This window comes from Carya illinoinensis, chromosome 6 (genome assembly GCF_018687715.1).
Source record: "Carya illinoinensis cultivar Pawnee chromosome 6, C.illinoinensisPawnee_v1, whole genome shotgun sequence".
NCBI classification, from domain to species: domain Eukaryota; kingdom Viridiplantae; phylum Streptophyta; class Magnoliopsida; order Fagales; family Juglandaceae; genus Carya; species Carya illinoinensis.
In genome coordinates this window covers 33,850,114-33,864,864 of record NC_056757.1, presented here as the reverse complement: position 1 = coordinate 33,864,864, position 14,751 = coordinate 33,850,114, and the positions used below count along the sequence as shown (strand labels likewise).

The 14,751-nt window shown below is 39.3% G+C and overlaps 2 protein-coding genes and 1 pseudogene across 2 annotated transcripts; all 3 read right to left on the bottom strand.

The window, feature by feature from the left end:
* Positions 1-3,211: 3,211 nt before the first annotated feature.
* Positions 3,212-3,919, bottom strand: LOC122312797. The gene has a single exon (XM_043127448.1). The coding sequence runs from the start codon at positions 3,917-3,919 to the stop codon at positions 3,212-3,214; it is 708 nt and encodes a 235-aa protein (XP_042983382.1).
* A 1,192-nt stretch (positions 3,920-5,111) lies between these two features.
* Positions 5,112-6,685, bottom strand: LOC122313627 (probable carboxylesterase 7). The gene has a single exon (XM_043128788.1). It carries the CDS (start codon positions 6,522-6,524, stop codon positions 5,337-5,339), a length of 1,188 nt encoding a protein of 395 aa, XP_042984722.1. The 5' UTR covers positions 6,525-6,685; the 3' UTR covers positions 5,112-5,336.
* Positions 6,686-7,091: 406 nt separating this feature from the next.
* On the bottom strand, positions 7,092-8,840 carry LOC122313628 (annotated as a pseudogene).
* Positions 8,841-14,751: the final 5,911 nt, after the last annotated feature.

Below are 14,751 nucleotides of genomic sequence, written 5' to 3'. Positions count from 1 at the left end.
TAAGAGATTGACCCAAGAAAACATAATAACCTGTCGTAGATCGACGAGAATCTAGGCAAGAGGCCCAATCTGAGTCACAATAAGTTGTAAGTTGAATTTGAGATGAAGATGGGAGCAAAAGACCTGGAGCAAGTGCAGTTTTAATGTATCTCAAAATTCGATAAGCTGCTGCCAGGTGTGAGGAAGAAGGCTGATCCATAAACTGACTTAATAACTGAACAGGAAAGCATATATCTGGGCGGGTTATTGTGAGATACAATAACCTACCAATTAACCTTCGAAATAGACTAGGATCAGGAAGTGGGTTGCCATCAGATTTACTTATCTTGAAGTGTTGATCCATGGGTAGTCTAAGAGGTTTGCATCCAAGCATTCCTGAATCCGCCAAAATGTCTAAGGCATATTTCCTTTGACAAATGTGGATACCTTGGGAAGATCTAGCAATTTCCAAACCCAAAAAATAACGAAGACAGCCAAGATCTTTAATCTTGAATTTGCTACTCAAAAAAGTTCTTAAAGAAGCAATGGAATCTATGAAATTGCTAGCAACTAGAAAATCATCAACATAAATCAACAAAGCAATGAAACTGTCCCCTTCATGCTTGGTAAAGAAATTGTAGTCAGACTTTGATTGGATGAAACCAAAAGCAATGAGGGATGAAGTAAGTGTAGAGTTCCATTGTCTTGAGGCTTGCTTGAGGCCATAGAGGCTTTTAAGCAATTTGCAAACTTGGTTTGGTGCACCCTTAGTGTATTCCGGGGGTTTCTTCATGTAAATTTCTTCATGCAAGGTACCATTAAGAAATGCATTATTTACATCAAATTGATGTAAATACCATCCTTTGATGGCAGCAACACTAAGAAGGCATCTAACAGTTACAAGCTTTGCAACGGGTGAGAAAGTTTCATCATTTGATGCCTTCTTGTTGGGTGTAGCCTTTAGCTATAAGTTTAGTTTTAAGTCTTTCTATAGTACCATCAGATTTGAATTTAATGCGATAGACATACTTACAACCGATTGCTTGTTTATCTTTAGGCAAATCAGTGATGGTCCAAGTATGGTTGTTTTTCAAAGCTTCAATTTCAGCATCCATGGCTTTTCTCCACTCAGGATCTCTAATTGCTTGTGTGTATGAAGTGGGCTCGGTTTGAATGGAAATGGATGATGAAAAAGCTTGAAAAGAAGGGTTAAAATGCTTATAAGTAAGCAATCAGAGAGAGAAAAGAACTTACCATTTAATAAAGGATCTGTTGTGGAAGCTAATTGCTGAGATGAGACAAGCCTGACTTGTTTGCAGTGGAAGTCCTTCAGATATTGAGGGACAATTTTGTTTCTGGTTGACATACAAAGTGCAGGGGCAGCAGGCATGAGAATGATGGAAGTTGTTGGTGAGGAAGTAGGAGGAAGGGAGGAGGAAGTAGGACAATCAGCAAGGACAATGGGAGGGGCAGAGTGTGAAGGAGAAGAAGATATGAGAGTAGTAGGACAATCAACAGGGCCAATGAGAGGGGTAGAGTGTGAAAGAAAAGAAGATATGGGAGTAGTAGGATTGGAAGTTGGGAAAGTAGAGAAAGGTACTAAGGGAGGAGAGAAAATGGGGATAGGTGAGATAGTTGAAGGAGGGAAGAGAGGTGTTTGAAAAGGATAAACAGATTCATAAAAAGAAACATCCATTGAAATGAAAATGGTGCTAGTTTGGAGATCCAAAAGTTTGTAGCCTTTGGTTCCAAAAGGGTAACCAATGAATGCACATACACGACCTCTAGGGTCAAATTTTTTTCTATTATTAGTAAGTGTTGCGGCAAAGCATAAGGAACCAAATATCTTCATGTGGGCATATTCAGGTTTCTTATTGAAAAGAAGCTCATAAGGTGTTTTATTGTTTAAAATGGGTGATGGAAGCCTGTTAATTATGTATGTGGCTGTAAGGATGGATTCATTCCAGTAAGTTAAGGGAAGACCAGCTTGAAAAACAAGGGCACGAGCCACATTTAATAAGTGCTAGTGCTTCCTCTCAACAATGCCATTTTGTTGAGGTGTTGCTACACAAGTTGTGTGGTGGATGATTCCTTTTTGATTGAAAAAATCGCGCATGTTAAATTTAGCACCATTATCACTTCTCAGGATTTGAAGTTTCACTTGAAATTGTGTTTCAACAAAATTGTAAAAAGCTTCAAAGCATTTTCTGGTTTCGGTTTTGGCAGCAAGCAAATAAACCCAAGTAGTTTTGGAAAAGTCATCAACAATGGTCAAGAAATACTTTAAGCCATCATGTGCAATTGTGGAGCAAGGACCCCATAAGTCACAATGGATGACCTCAAAGATTCTTGATGAAGAGTGTGAACTATCCGAAAAAGGTGAACGATGGAACTTAGCTAAGGGGCAAATTTTGCAAGATTTTTCATTAATAGATGAAATTTGCTTATGTACAAGAGGATCTGAAATTAACTGTAATCGAGAAAATGATAAATGGCCTAGGCGACAATGCCATAGGTCAGTATTGGAAACAGAATTTGTAATGGAACTAAAACAAGCAAAATTTGAATTGTTGCTGTATTTGTATGTTGAGAGAAAAATGGTCAGTGCTGAGGGAAGAACTTCCTTGCAAATAAGGTGATACAAGCCATGCTTGAGCTCACCCTTCCCAATCGTTATCCATGAATGCAGGTCCTGAATAAAACAGTGAGTGGAAAAGAAGAGCAAACAACAATTTAGGGTAGATGTTAGTTTGTTTGCTGAAATAAGGTTGAAAGAAAATGATGGCACACATAGAACATTATGTAGAATGATAGAATTAGTTAACTGAAGTGTTCCAATGTGTATGACAGGGGTGAATTGACCACTGGACAGTTTTACAATGTAAGAAACAGTGGATGTGATAGTGGTAAAAAAAGTGGTACTGCAGACCATGTGGTCTGTAGCACCTGTGTCCAGTATCCAATCGACAGAGGATGCATTTATGGAGCTGTGTGTGCGTGTAGACAGAGAAATAAAAGTACCAGACATTTTGGAACATGATGCTGGATGAAGAGAGGGTTGATTGGTGTTCCTGGAGTGGATAACAGAAGCCGCAATAGGGGAATCCTGAGGTTGGATCAGGGCCATTAGTTGCTGATATTGTTGCTTGGTCAATCCAAATTTGTCATCACTGGTGTCTTTAGATTCATGAGCAATCGAAAGAGATGTTTGATTTGCAAGGAAACCAGAGGCCTACTGCTGCTTGGTGTGGTATTTGTGGCCAGGTGGATATCCATTGAGTTTGTAGCATTTTTCAATGGTGTGGCCAGTCAAGTTGCAATTTGTGCAAAGGGGTGGTTCAGCATTACCAGCCTTGAAGCAAGTCTCAAAAATATGGCCAGTAATTTTACAGTGACTGCAGTAGGGACGGTCCTTTTTGAAAGAGTGGTTTGGTTTAGGAGAGAATTTGGAAGGAGTGTAGGGTTTCTTCACTGCCATAGCCATGGTTTCGGGAGATGCGCTGTGGGAGGTCATTTCGTGATGTCTTTCCTGCTGTTGCACTAGGGAAAACACCTTAGAGACAGGGGGAAGGGGATCCATGAGCATGATTTGGTCTCGGATGGGGGTATATGAGTCGTTGAGACCCATTAAAAATTGCAGTACACAATCTCGTTGAGATCGATCCAGCAATGTTTTCATAAGACAACAATTACAAGCTGGAATGGGATCATATACAGAAAGTTCATCCCAAAGAGCTTTTAATTTTCTATAGTAAATACTAACCGGGTCGTGGTCTTGAAGCAGAGCAGCCAAATCCTTTTTGAGTTGGTAGATACGGGGACTGTTTTGTTGAGAGAATCGCTCCTGAAGATCCAACCAAATTTCTTGAGCATCATCAACGAACAGAACGCTGGACTGGAGAGAATGATTGATCGAGTTTTGGAGCCAAGACACGACCATGTCGTTGCAGCGCTCCCAAAGCTCAAGTAAAGGGTCTGTGGGTTAAGAAGGTTTAATGAGAGATCCGGTTATAAAACCAAGTTTGTTTTTGGCTCAGAGAGCACGACGGATTGAGCGAGACCAGGTGGCATAATTGTGAGTAGTAAGAAGATCAGTGACTAGGGTTAGGGCTAGGTTATTGCCGTGATCAAGACGATATGGATTCGCCGGATCATTGAGGTTGAGGTATGGAGATGAGGTGTTTGATTTTGGGTCAGAGTGAGGCTTGGGGGATTCGGAGCTAGGAGTTTCCATTGAAAATGCTCTCGATGGCTCTTGATACCATGTAAGGAAATAAAAGGAAGGTGCAGTTGAGCAAAGGAGAAACACAGAGAGCTAATCAATGGAAGAAAAATTGCTGTTACGATTCCATTCAAGCTCATGTTTTACAAGACTGCTATCGAGCATATATACAGAGAATCACCTAACAAACTAACAAACTAAACCTATCGTAGTGTGCCAGCTAATAAGCATATACAAAAAATGAATAAAAGAATATTTAATGAATGCGACAACTGAGAATATGAATAACTGAATATGTAAAACGACTTGTAGCTTTAGTCTTGGCCTTTGTCTCTTGACATATATTCAAATCAAAATAACATTTTAATAAATCACGTGGCATTAAGGAGAACATCTAAATGGGTAACTTTCAAATGGCCAAATGATTAATACAAAATATGGGAGGGGAAAAGATCGAGCAAAAGAGTGAGCAAACTGGCTTGAGATAGAGAACTAAGGCGCCGAGCATTGATCAGTCTTTAACAGGGAGGAAAAAAAGAATCGAGCGAATAAAAGGATTCAATGTAATTACGTTCCCTTCTTCTGTCGGTCCGTTCAAATCTAATAACAATCGCAAAGAGAAGGATTTTGAAGTTTTGTGACATTATATAGGGTACTTAGCCATTGCATAATCAGTTCAATGTAATAACAAAATGCTTTAATTATAAATAGATTTTATAAAAAATTATTTCACAAATTAACATGTCTTGATGTGCTATACAGATCAAATTTTAAAATTATCATTATTGTAAAATAAATATAAAGTATCATATAAAACTATATTAATTTATTTGTATAAATTCTTTTTATAACTATAACATTTCAATAAATAATCAATAAAGATGACCTGTTGTTCAGTAGGAAGAAACGATTGGTTGAAATAAACTGCTATTTGGATCCCGTGATCAATTTGTTTATAGGAGAATGACTCTACATTCAATCGGGCTGAATAGATACCTACCATACACTTTCAATATCAATCAAATATCAGACAACGACCCTTGCATGCATATGGGTGGCCCAAACCCAAAGGGACCTAATTTTTTAGTACTGCAGAATACGTATTGAGTTGCAACCAATGTTGTTTCTGTGTCTCTCAAGGCTCGCGCCAATTGATGAAAGAAACAATCCGGTCGAGCATAGCCACAGCATTTTCACCATCTGGGTTGTCCAAATGGAACACATGGCCCTCCCCCGGTGTCTCCATGACCTCAACAACCCCTCCCCACTCACTGTTCTCCAGTAATTCACGGTAATACAACCCTCTATCCCTCAACAAATCCTCCTCTGCAACACAAACCAGCACTTTCCCACATCCCAAGCTCCCCAGTTTCGGATCCGTAGCCGGGTTTATGTTCGGGTCATCGCACCCACTTGTCGCTGGGAAAGTAAAACGCCACAAGGCATCGACTTTTGCTTTCTTCTCAGCCTCGGCCACTTCGCCACCAATTGGTTCTTTGCCCCAGAAATATGGATGAACTAAGACAATCCCTTGGAGCTTGACACCACTTAATCCTTCTGCGCCTACTCTCAAGCCCATGTGGTGCGCAATAGTAGCCCCAGCGCTGTCCCCAGCAAAAACCACTCTTCCAAAATCTACAAGCTGATTTTTTAGCCATTCATCTGGACCCTTACCACCAACATGGGACGCAACCCATTGAAGCACATCCCATGAATCGTCGTAAGCAACAGGAACAGGGTATTCTGGGGCCCTCCTATAGTCGACTGAGACAGCAACAACATTGGCTTCGGCAACGAGGGAGTTAAGGTACCTATGGTATCGGGGAGAGGAAGCAGTGTCGACGCAAAAACCTCCACCATGAAAATAAACAAGGAGAGGAAGCTTTTTCCGGGTCTCGCCGATACGCCTGTAAAGCCTGGCAGATACGCCTGTTTCTGGGGAGATAACGACGTCTTTGGATTCAACCCCTGTTTGGCGATCGAGGGATGGAGGTACGACCTCCGTGCCTACCATTCGCTCTACTCGACCGTCTTTGTAGATTTTAATAAAGGGAGAGTAGTCAACTGCAATGTCACTGCTACTTGCATCGATATCAAGGGAAGAAGAACGAGGAGGAGAAGAAGAAGAAGAAACTACGATGAGACTTGCTTTTCTCTGGTTTATGGAAGATCTGAAAACGACAGGGTTAGATAGAGATAGAGCAGATGAAGCATGCGCATTCGAGTGGAGAACGCCGGGTCTCCTCCGGGGTATACAAAACTTGTTGGGAATCAGAGATAAAGAGAGGGGGGAAGAGAGAGATACAGAGAGGGGCTGATTCATTTTCCACCCTTCGAATTTCCTTCTAACAAGGCTTCTGAGATGATAGACAAATAAATAGGTAAAGTGCCTTCCTTTGGATGCTAGCGGACTTTCACGTTTGCTGAGGATTGAGATTCATTTACACGTTTATCGCATTGAACGTTGAATAGGACGTGTGTATCTCGACAATACAGCCTGGTTAAGGTCTCTTTTGGTTCCAGATAAGAAGGGATGAAAAATATGAAAAGTAGTGAAATGAAATCAAGTTCTTAATATATCATAATCACATTCTCTCTGTTTAGTGATATAAATTATAATTAATGTATCCTTCATTGAGATGGCATATAACTTGAAGTTACTGATTGATATATTATGCTCAAAACGCAATCTTAATACCTTTAAGTGAGAGATAAATATTGGGATCAAAAAATTGACATGAGAAACTAAAAGTATTGCTTGTTTTAGATATTTATTTTTCGAGTAAAGTTATGTGCAGTAAATTTGATATATTTCTTGCACACTTTATTTATATGATTAACTGGATTAATTTATTTTAAATACACAATTTATTATATTTATAAAAGTGCATAAAAATAACTGCATATCAAATTTTTTATTATTCTTAACAACCAACCCCCTCTCAAAACAAAGCATACATTCAGCATTACAATCATCCATCAAAACCACTAGGTTTTTAGCCGACAGTCTATAATTAACAAAAAGAGAATTCATAAATGCTTAGGTTATGTCTAGGAATTAAAAAGCTTCTCAAAAGTTTCATACGTACCCTCAAACTTCAATAAAAACATCTCTAAAAAACTCTCTACATATAGACATACTTCTGATTTATAGATACTTATAATAAGTCCCACAATTTTCTAAATCTCATAAAATCCGTCAAGTTTTTTTTTTTTTTTTTCAAAACTTCAAAGAAGATTTTATATGTAAATATCTTTCTCCTAGCCTTGCTTGACGAAGGAAGCCAACGTGTCCATGAGATCCAATGCTTTCTCGCATTTGGGCTTCCTCAGATGGAACACGTGGTCCTCCTCCTCATGTTCCACAATCTCCACCGTTCCATTCCACCCACTTTTCTTCAAGTCTTCATACTAACCTGTCCCCCTCTCTCTTAAATGGTCTTCTGCAGCCACAAAAATCAGCACCCTCTCACATCCTAGCCCGGCCAGATCCTCTGCGGCTGGTTTCAGCTTGGGATCCTCCAGACCTCTATTCTCCGGACACATGTACAGCCACATCTTGTCGTCTTCCGTACCTCCAAAGTACGGGTGCACCAAAGCCATACCAAACAGTTTCACCCCGGGTAAACCGCATGACCCGAGACGAACAGCCAGGTGATGCGAAATGTTTGCTCCGGCACTGTCGCCGGCCAAAAAAGCCCGCCGTAAGTCCGCATGGTTATTCAACCACGGATCGGGGCCATCCCCATTTGCATGGGACGCCACCCACTGAAGCGCAGCCCACGAATCTTCGTAACACGCCGGTATCGGGTGCTCGGGGGCTAGCCTATACTCCACCGAGACGGCTATGGCTTCGGCTTTGGCGGCGAGAGCGCTGACAAATTTGTGGTAACCAGCATTGAAAGCCGATTCAATGGAAAACCCTCCTCCGTGGATGTAAAGAAGGAGAGGTAGCTTCCTGTTCGGTTCGGGTATCTGCGGCAAGAAAATACGCGCAGAGACTGGGGGTTCGGACGAGATAACCACATCTTTGGATCGAACGCCAGTGCGTGGGTCATCAGAAGGAAGGATTTTCTGGGTATCAGAAAGCATGAATCTTTCCACACGACCGTCTTTGAAAACTTTGAAGAAGGGGAAGAACTCGTGGGTTATCTCGTCGTTTCTTGATGATTCCATTCGTGTAAGTATGTAGTTTGTACGAGGTGTTGATTGGAACAACAAACTCGACGATATTTTGGGTTTCCAATAAGAAGTTAGCAATGGGATTAGGTACATATATAGTATGGTCTCGTTGAGCTACTTCCATTTTTTTGCCATTTTCTTTTGACGTGGAATCGCATCGACGCCTAACTTCAGTTCATACCCGTCAGTCTGCATTGCAAAATGGGGGGACTAGAAAAGATTGGTACATCTGTCAATATATTTTGCCATTATGGGAAAATACCAGTAAGATTACAGTAATTTGAACCTTCATTCGAAAAGAAAGAAGAAAAACAACATTAGAATCGGAGTTTTGGAGTCAAACCTGGAAATTCAGGTGACGATGTTGTTGGGGCTATAATCGCTTGCAGCTGGGATTTTCTGTCGTATTATAAAGGGGTCGATCCGCATGGCCAACAATCAAGTAAATTATTGTTTTTCAAATCACATGTGTAATTTCCTGTAAGTGGCTCTGCAGCCGCATGGGAATCCCGACAGTGTATTTTTTATTTTTTCAGTCTTTTTAATGTATTTTTTTAAAAAAATTATAATATAATTAAAAAATACTTCCTTAATAATAATAAAAAAAAACCACTGTATCCCCCATGTGTGGCATTTCTGATTCCCTATTGCAATGAAAATTTGTCAGGATCTGTTTGTTGTTATTCGTAATAGCATAACTTTCTGTCATTTTGTCCTCTCTGATTTTGCTGTCCCTGTTTTTCCCCATTATGCAAGGTGGAAAGCGAAGATGATGATGGTGTTCGGAACGCCAAAAGTCTTTCATTTTCCCCTGAAACCTCCAAACCGCCATTTTGGTACTGCATTTTTCGTTGTGCGTCTAAATTCAGCTAACAGATCCATTCAAGTTCTAATTTTGAGTTCATTTTGGTTTGAAGTCCAACTGTGAGAAGCAGTCTACCCTGGGTATTGGGTAAGGTAACTTCCAGATTACAAAAAATAAAATAATTTTTCCATTTTTCTTCCGTTTTAGAGCTCATAAAACTGCACATGCAGCTCGATTCAATTTCTGAAAATGGGCAATTCAAGCCAAAAAGAAGTAGGTGTTCTAAATAAGTGACTTGGGTACTGTTATAAAAGTAACCCTTTATGGTTAAAAAAGGTTTAATGTTATTATGATATTATAGACTAAAGTTTTATTTTATAAAGCTATTCTGTTTTTACCGAATATAAGCCCTCGGTTGTATTCCCAAACAGAAACATAATATTCATAATAACCACAGTTTGATGATAATCAAAACCCTAAAAACAGCAGTATACCAATAGATGTCCAGATTACCAATATATATACCTCGATATTGAACAGTATTATACAGATCAACAAAATGATGAATATCTTCTAATATTATCGCAAGAAAGCATCAAGAATCAAATATGAACAATAAGAACAATAAAGAAACTAAAAGCAAGGAAAGAACACACCAATATACGTGGTTCGACCCTAATGGTCTACGTCCACGGCAGGAATGGGCCTCAAAGCTTTTATTAATGAACAATACTTCACAGAGAAGCCTCAGTACACAGAGTTACAAATCCCTCACAGAAACCACAAGAAATCACTCTGATTTCTTCTCTCTACAAGGAAAACTCACCGAAACCCTAATCCCCCTCTCTGTTCTCTCTGTTCTCTCTCTCTCTCTGAAACGGCCGATATGTACAGAATGAAAATCAACTAGGGTTTACACCGTATAGCACATATATATATATATATATATATATATATATATATGTTACAAGAGATGCTGACACGTGTAAGTAATCCAGCGGCTCAACTCTTAAACGCAGTGAAGAAAGCACGAGCCTCTCACGTGATTTCATCAGCTCAGATTAAAACACATCAATGATCCAGATTTGGCCATTTGTACATCATCCTTCAATCAAATGCTTCAAGAGAGGATATTAGAAGATTAAAACAAAACATAACAGATAAATGTATTGACACACGTATTACAAATCTCCACCTTGGTAAAACATTTATTTGCCAAAAGATTTAAAAAAAATTTCTCATCATTGGCTCATTTCTGCATTGTCCCCCTAAGAGGGACTAATCCTAGACTCCATACCCACTAAGTTCAGATAGTGTCTGAACTTGGACCAATGGACTAACTTGGTCATCATATCTGAGGGGTTATCCTCAGTTGGGACCTTTTCCACACCTACTATTTTAGATTCTATAACATCACTCACAAAATGAAGCCTCACATCAATATGTTTTGATCTTTCATGAAAAACTTGGTTTTTAGCTAAGTGCAGTGTGCTTTGATTATCACAGTAGACTGTGATATTACCATTGAAAATATTTAACTCACTAGCAATACCCTGCAGCCATATGACCTCTTTAATGGCTTCTGTTAGTTCTATATATTCAGCTTCTGTGGTTGATAAAGCCACCACAGATTGTAGGTGTGATTTCCAGCTAATGGCTCCCCCAAAAGCAGTAAACACATAACCAGTCAGTGACTTCCTAGTGTCTATGCTTCCTGCGTAATCAGAGTCTACAAACCCAGCCAATTCACAACCCTTTACAACATTCTTTCCAAAACTAAGTCCCAAGTTAGTTGTGCCTCCTAGGTACCTTAACACCCATTTGATAGCTTGCCAATGAGGTTTCCCAGGGTTACCCATAAACCTACTAACCATACTAACTGCATAGGTCAGATCAGGCCTGGAACAAACCATCGCATACATTATACTTCCAACCATGCTAGCATATGGGATTTGTTTCATAAAACTGATATCCAAGTCTGTTTTAGGAGCCTGGTCTGAGGACAATTTGAAATGTTGTCCTAAGGGTGTACTTACAGGTTTTACATGTTCCATACCAAATCTATTTAGAATTTTAGAAATGTAATTTTTCTGAGATAAATATAGCATACTAGCACTTCTATCTCTTTCAATTTCCATTCCTAAAATTTTCTTAGCAGGGCCCAGATCCTTCATTTCAAATTCTGATTTCAGCATGCTTTTGACTTGATTTATCAAAACAGTGTCTTTACAAGCTATTAACATGTCATCAACATACAAAAGGAGATAAACACATATTCCTTTTTCTTCCTTGTAATAGACACAACTATCATAGCAGCTTCTTTTAAAATTATTGTTAATCATGTGTGTATCAAATCTTTTATACCACTGCCTAGGTGATTGTTTAAGACCATATAAAGATTTCTTTTGTAAACACACTTGATTACTTTTAATTTCATTTGTAAAGCCTTCAGGAGGCTGCATATGAATTTCTTCCTCAAGTTCTCCATGCAGAAATGCAGTTTTAACATCTAGTTGTTCTAAATACAGATTTTCATAAGCAGTATAAGCTAACAGTAGCCTAATTGAGGTATGTTTAACCACTGGAGAGAAGATTTCATTGAAATCTATCCCTTCTCTCTGTGAAAATCCTTTGGCTACTAGTCTAGCCTTATACCTGGTCCCTTCTACCCCTGGTATGCCTTCCTTTTTCTTAAAGATCCATTTGGATCCTATAAGTTTTACCCCCTTAGGTTTAGGTACTAAAACCCATGTTTTATTTTTATTTAGAGATTCCATTTCCTCTTGCATAGCAAGAATCCATTTTGAAGAATCCTTGCTATTCACTGCCTTTTTATATGTCCTAGGTTCCTGGTAAACCACTTCATCAGCTACAGTTAGTGCAAACATAGTGAGATCTGCCTGCCCATACCTTATAGGTGGTTTTATAACTCTCTTCTTCCTATCTCTAACTAGGTTATATGAGTTATCACCACCTATATCTTTGTCCCCTGAGTCTTCTTCCTCAGGTTTGCTACTTTCCCCAATTTCAGGTTCAGATTGGGCTCTTGGTTGCTCCACCTCAATCTGAGATCCACTTGGGGACTGGTCAGTCTTGGGATCACACTTTTCCTCTTGTGCCCGAGCCATTTGTGACTCATTAAAGGTCACATCTCTGCTCACAATGCAGTTATACCTACCAGGCCCATCTACCCAAAGCTTATACCCCTTAACCCCTTCAGGATACCCTATGAATATACACTTGAGTGCCCTAGGTTCCAACTTGTCAGTTTTTGAGTGTGCATAAGCAACACAACCAAAAATTCTTAAGTAGTCATAGCTAGGAGGTTTTCCAGACCACAACTCATGTGGTGTTTTAAACTCTATGGCAGATGATGGGCATCTATTTATGAGATGTACAGCAGTAGTGGCAGCCTCTGCCCAGAATGTTTTGGGCAGCCCTGAGTTTGACAACATACACCTCACCCTTTCTAAAATGGTTCTGTTCATTCTTTCAGCTAGACCATTTTGTTGGGGTGTTTCCCTCACTGTCTTATGCCTAAGTATTCCTTCCTTTTAACAGTACATATTAAACTCATTTGACAAAAATTCTAGACCAATATCAGTCCTGAGAATCTTGAGTTTTCTACCTACCTGGTTTTCCACTAAAGTCTACCACTCCTTAAACTTACCAAAGGTGTCACTCTTATTTTTAAGGATGTATATCCAAACTTTCCTAGAGTAATCATCTACTAAAGAAAGAAAATAACTTCCTCCACTGTGTGAATTCACTCTAGCTGGTCCCCATAGATCTGAGTGAACATAATCTAGGGTTTGTTTAGTGTTATGAGTTGCTGACTTAAAACTAACCCTCTTTGCATTTCCATAGATACAATCTTCACAGAAAGGTAAGTTACCTAGGTTTTTATCACTCAGCAGTCCTTGTTTTTGAAGTTCTAAGAGTCCTCCTTGACTTACATGTCCAAGCCTCCTATGCCAGAGTACGGCTTTGTTTTCTACTATGTTCTGAGCTGGACATGCTTCCCCAACTAGTGTTTTCCCAAGTAATGTATACAATCCATTTTTAATTACTCCTTTCATAATGACTAAAGAGCCTTTAGTAACTCTAAGAATCCCTGCCTCAGATTTAAAAGTGTATCCAGCCAAATCTAGCATACCAAGAGAAATTAGGTTTATCTTTAGTTCAGGTATGTACCTAACCTCCCTCAACACCTTTTCAATCCCATCATGCATTTTGAGTCTAACTGACCCTATTCCCATGACTTTACAGGTCTTATTATTTCCTAGGATTACCTGCCCCCCATCCATCTTAGTGAATGTCTCAAACCACTCTCTGATTGGGCACATGTGAAAGGAACAACCAGAGTCTATTATCCACTCTGTTTTAGAGTCAACCTCACTCACTATAAGTACCTCAGCACTCTCATACCCCTCTAAGACCATAGAGGCATCCCCTGCCTCTTTGGTCTTATTCCCAAAGTTAGGTTTCCTATCTGGGCAGTCTTTCTTAAAATGCTCTTCCTTGTGACAGTGGAAGCATTTAAACTGTTTCCCCTTTGACTTAGACCTATGTTTCTTATTCTCATATTTTCCTTTCTTCTCTCTTTTTTCTGATCTACCCCTTATAGTCAAGCCTTCCCCATGATTCTGTTTGGTATCTCCTCTATGTTGTAGTTCCCTAGTGTGAAGTACTGATTATACTTCATCAAGAGTTAGAGAATCTCTACCATACATCATGGTTTCTTTTAGACTTAGGAATGAAGAGTCCAGAGAACTCATTAGAAGGATGGCTTGATCCTCATCCTCCACCTTAATGTCGATGTTTGCTAAGTCTAAAATGATCTTGTTGAGCTCATCAAGGTGCTGTCCTATTGGTGTTCCAGGGGCCATCTTAAAGGTATACAACTTAGTTTTCTTGTGTAGTCTGTTAGCTAGGGATTTGGTCATATACAAGTTTTCTAATTTTAGCCATATGCCTGCTGCAGTGTCCTCACTGGCCACCTCTCTCAGGACTTTATCCCCAAGAGAGAGGATTAGGGCACTGTGAGCCTTCTGGAGGATGTCCTTATGGACAATCCCTTTTTCTTCCTCTTTCAAGGAAGAACCTTTTTGTTTTTCACCATGAAGGGCATCCTGCAGTCCATGTTAGACTAGCAGTGCCCTCATTTTAATTCTCTATAAGCCAAAATCGTTATCCCCAGTAAACTTCTCTATATCAAACCTCATGGTTCCCATAGAACCTAGGCTCTAGATACCAGTTGTTATAAAAGTAACCCTTTCTGGTTAAAAAAGGTTTAATGTTATTATGATATTATAGACTAAAGTTTTATTTTATAAAGCTATTCTGTTTTCACCGAATATAAGCCCTCTGTTATATTCCCAAACAGAAACATAATATTCATAATAACCACAGTTTGATGATAATCAAAACCCTAGAAACAGCAGTATACCAATAGATGTCCAGATTACCAATATATATATCTCGATATTGAACAGTATTATACAGATCAACAAAATGATGAATATCTTCCAATATTATCGCAAGAAAGCATCAAGAATCAAAT

Bases quoted from the DNA above. Each gene is read 5' to 3' on its own strand.
- LOC122312797 (XM_043127448.1), bottom strand. From the start codon at position 3,919: ATGGTCGTGTCTTGGCTCCAAAACTCGATCAATCATTCTCTCCAGTCC.
- LOC122313627 (XM_043128788.1), bottom strand. From the start codon at position 6,524: ATGAATCAGCCCCTCTCTGTATCTCTCTCTTCCCCCCTCTCTTTATCT.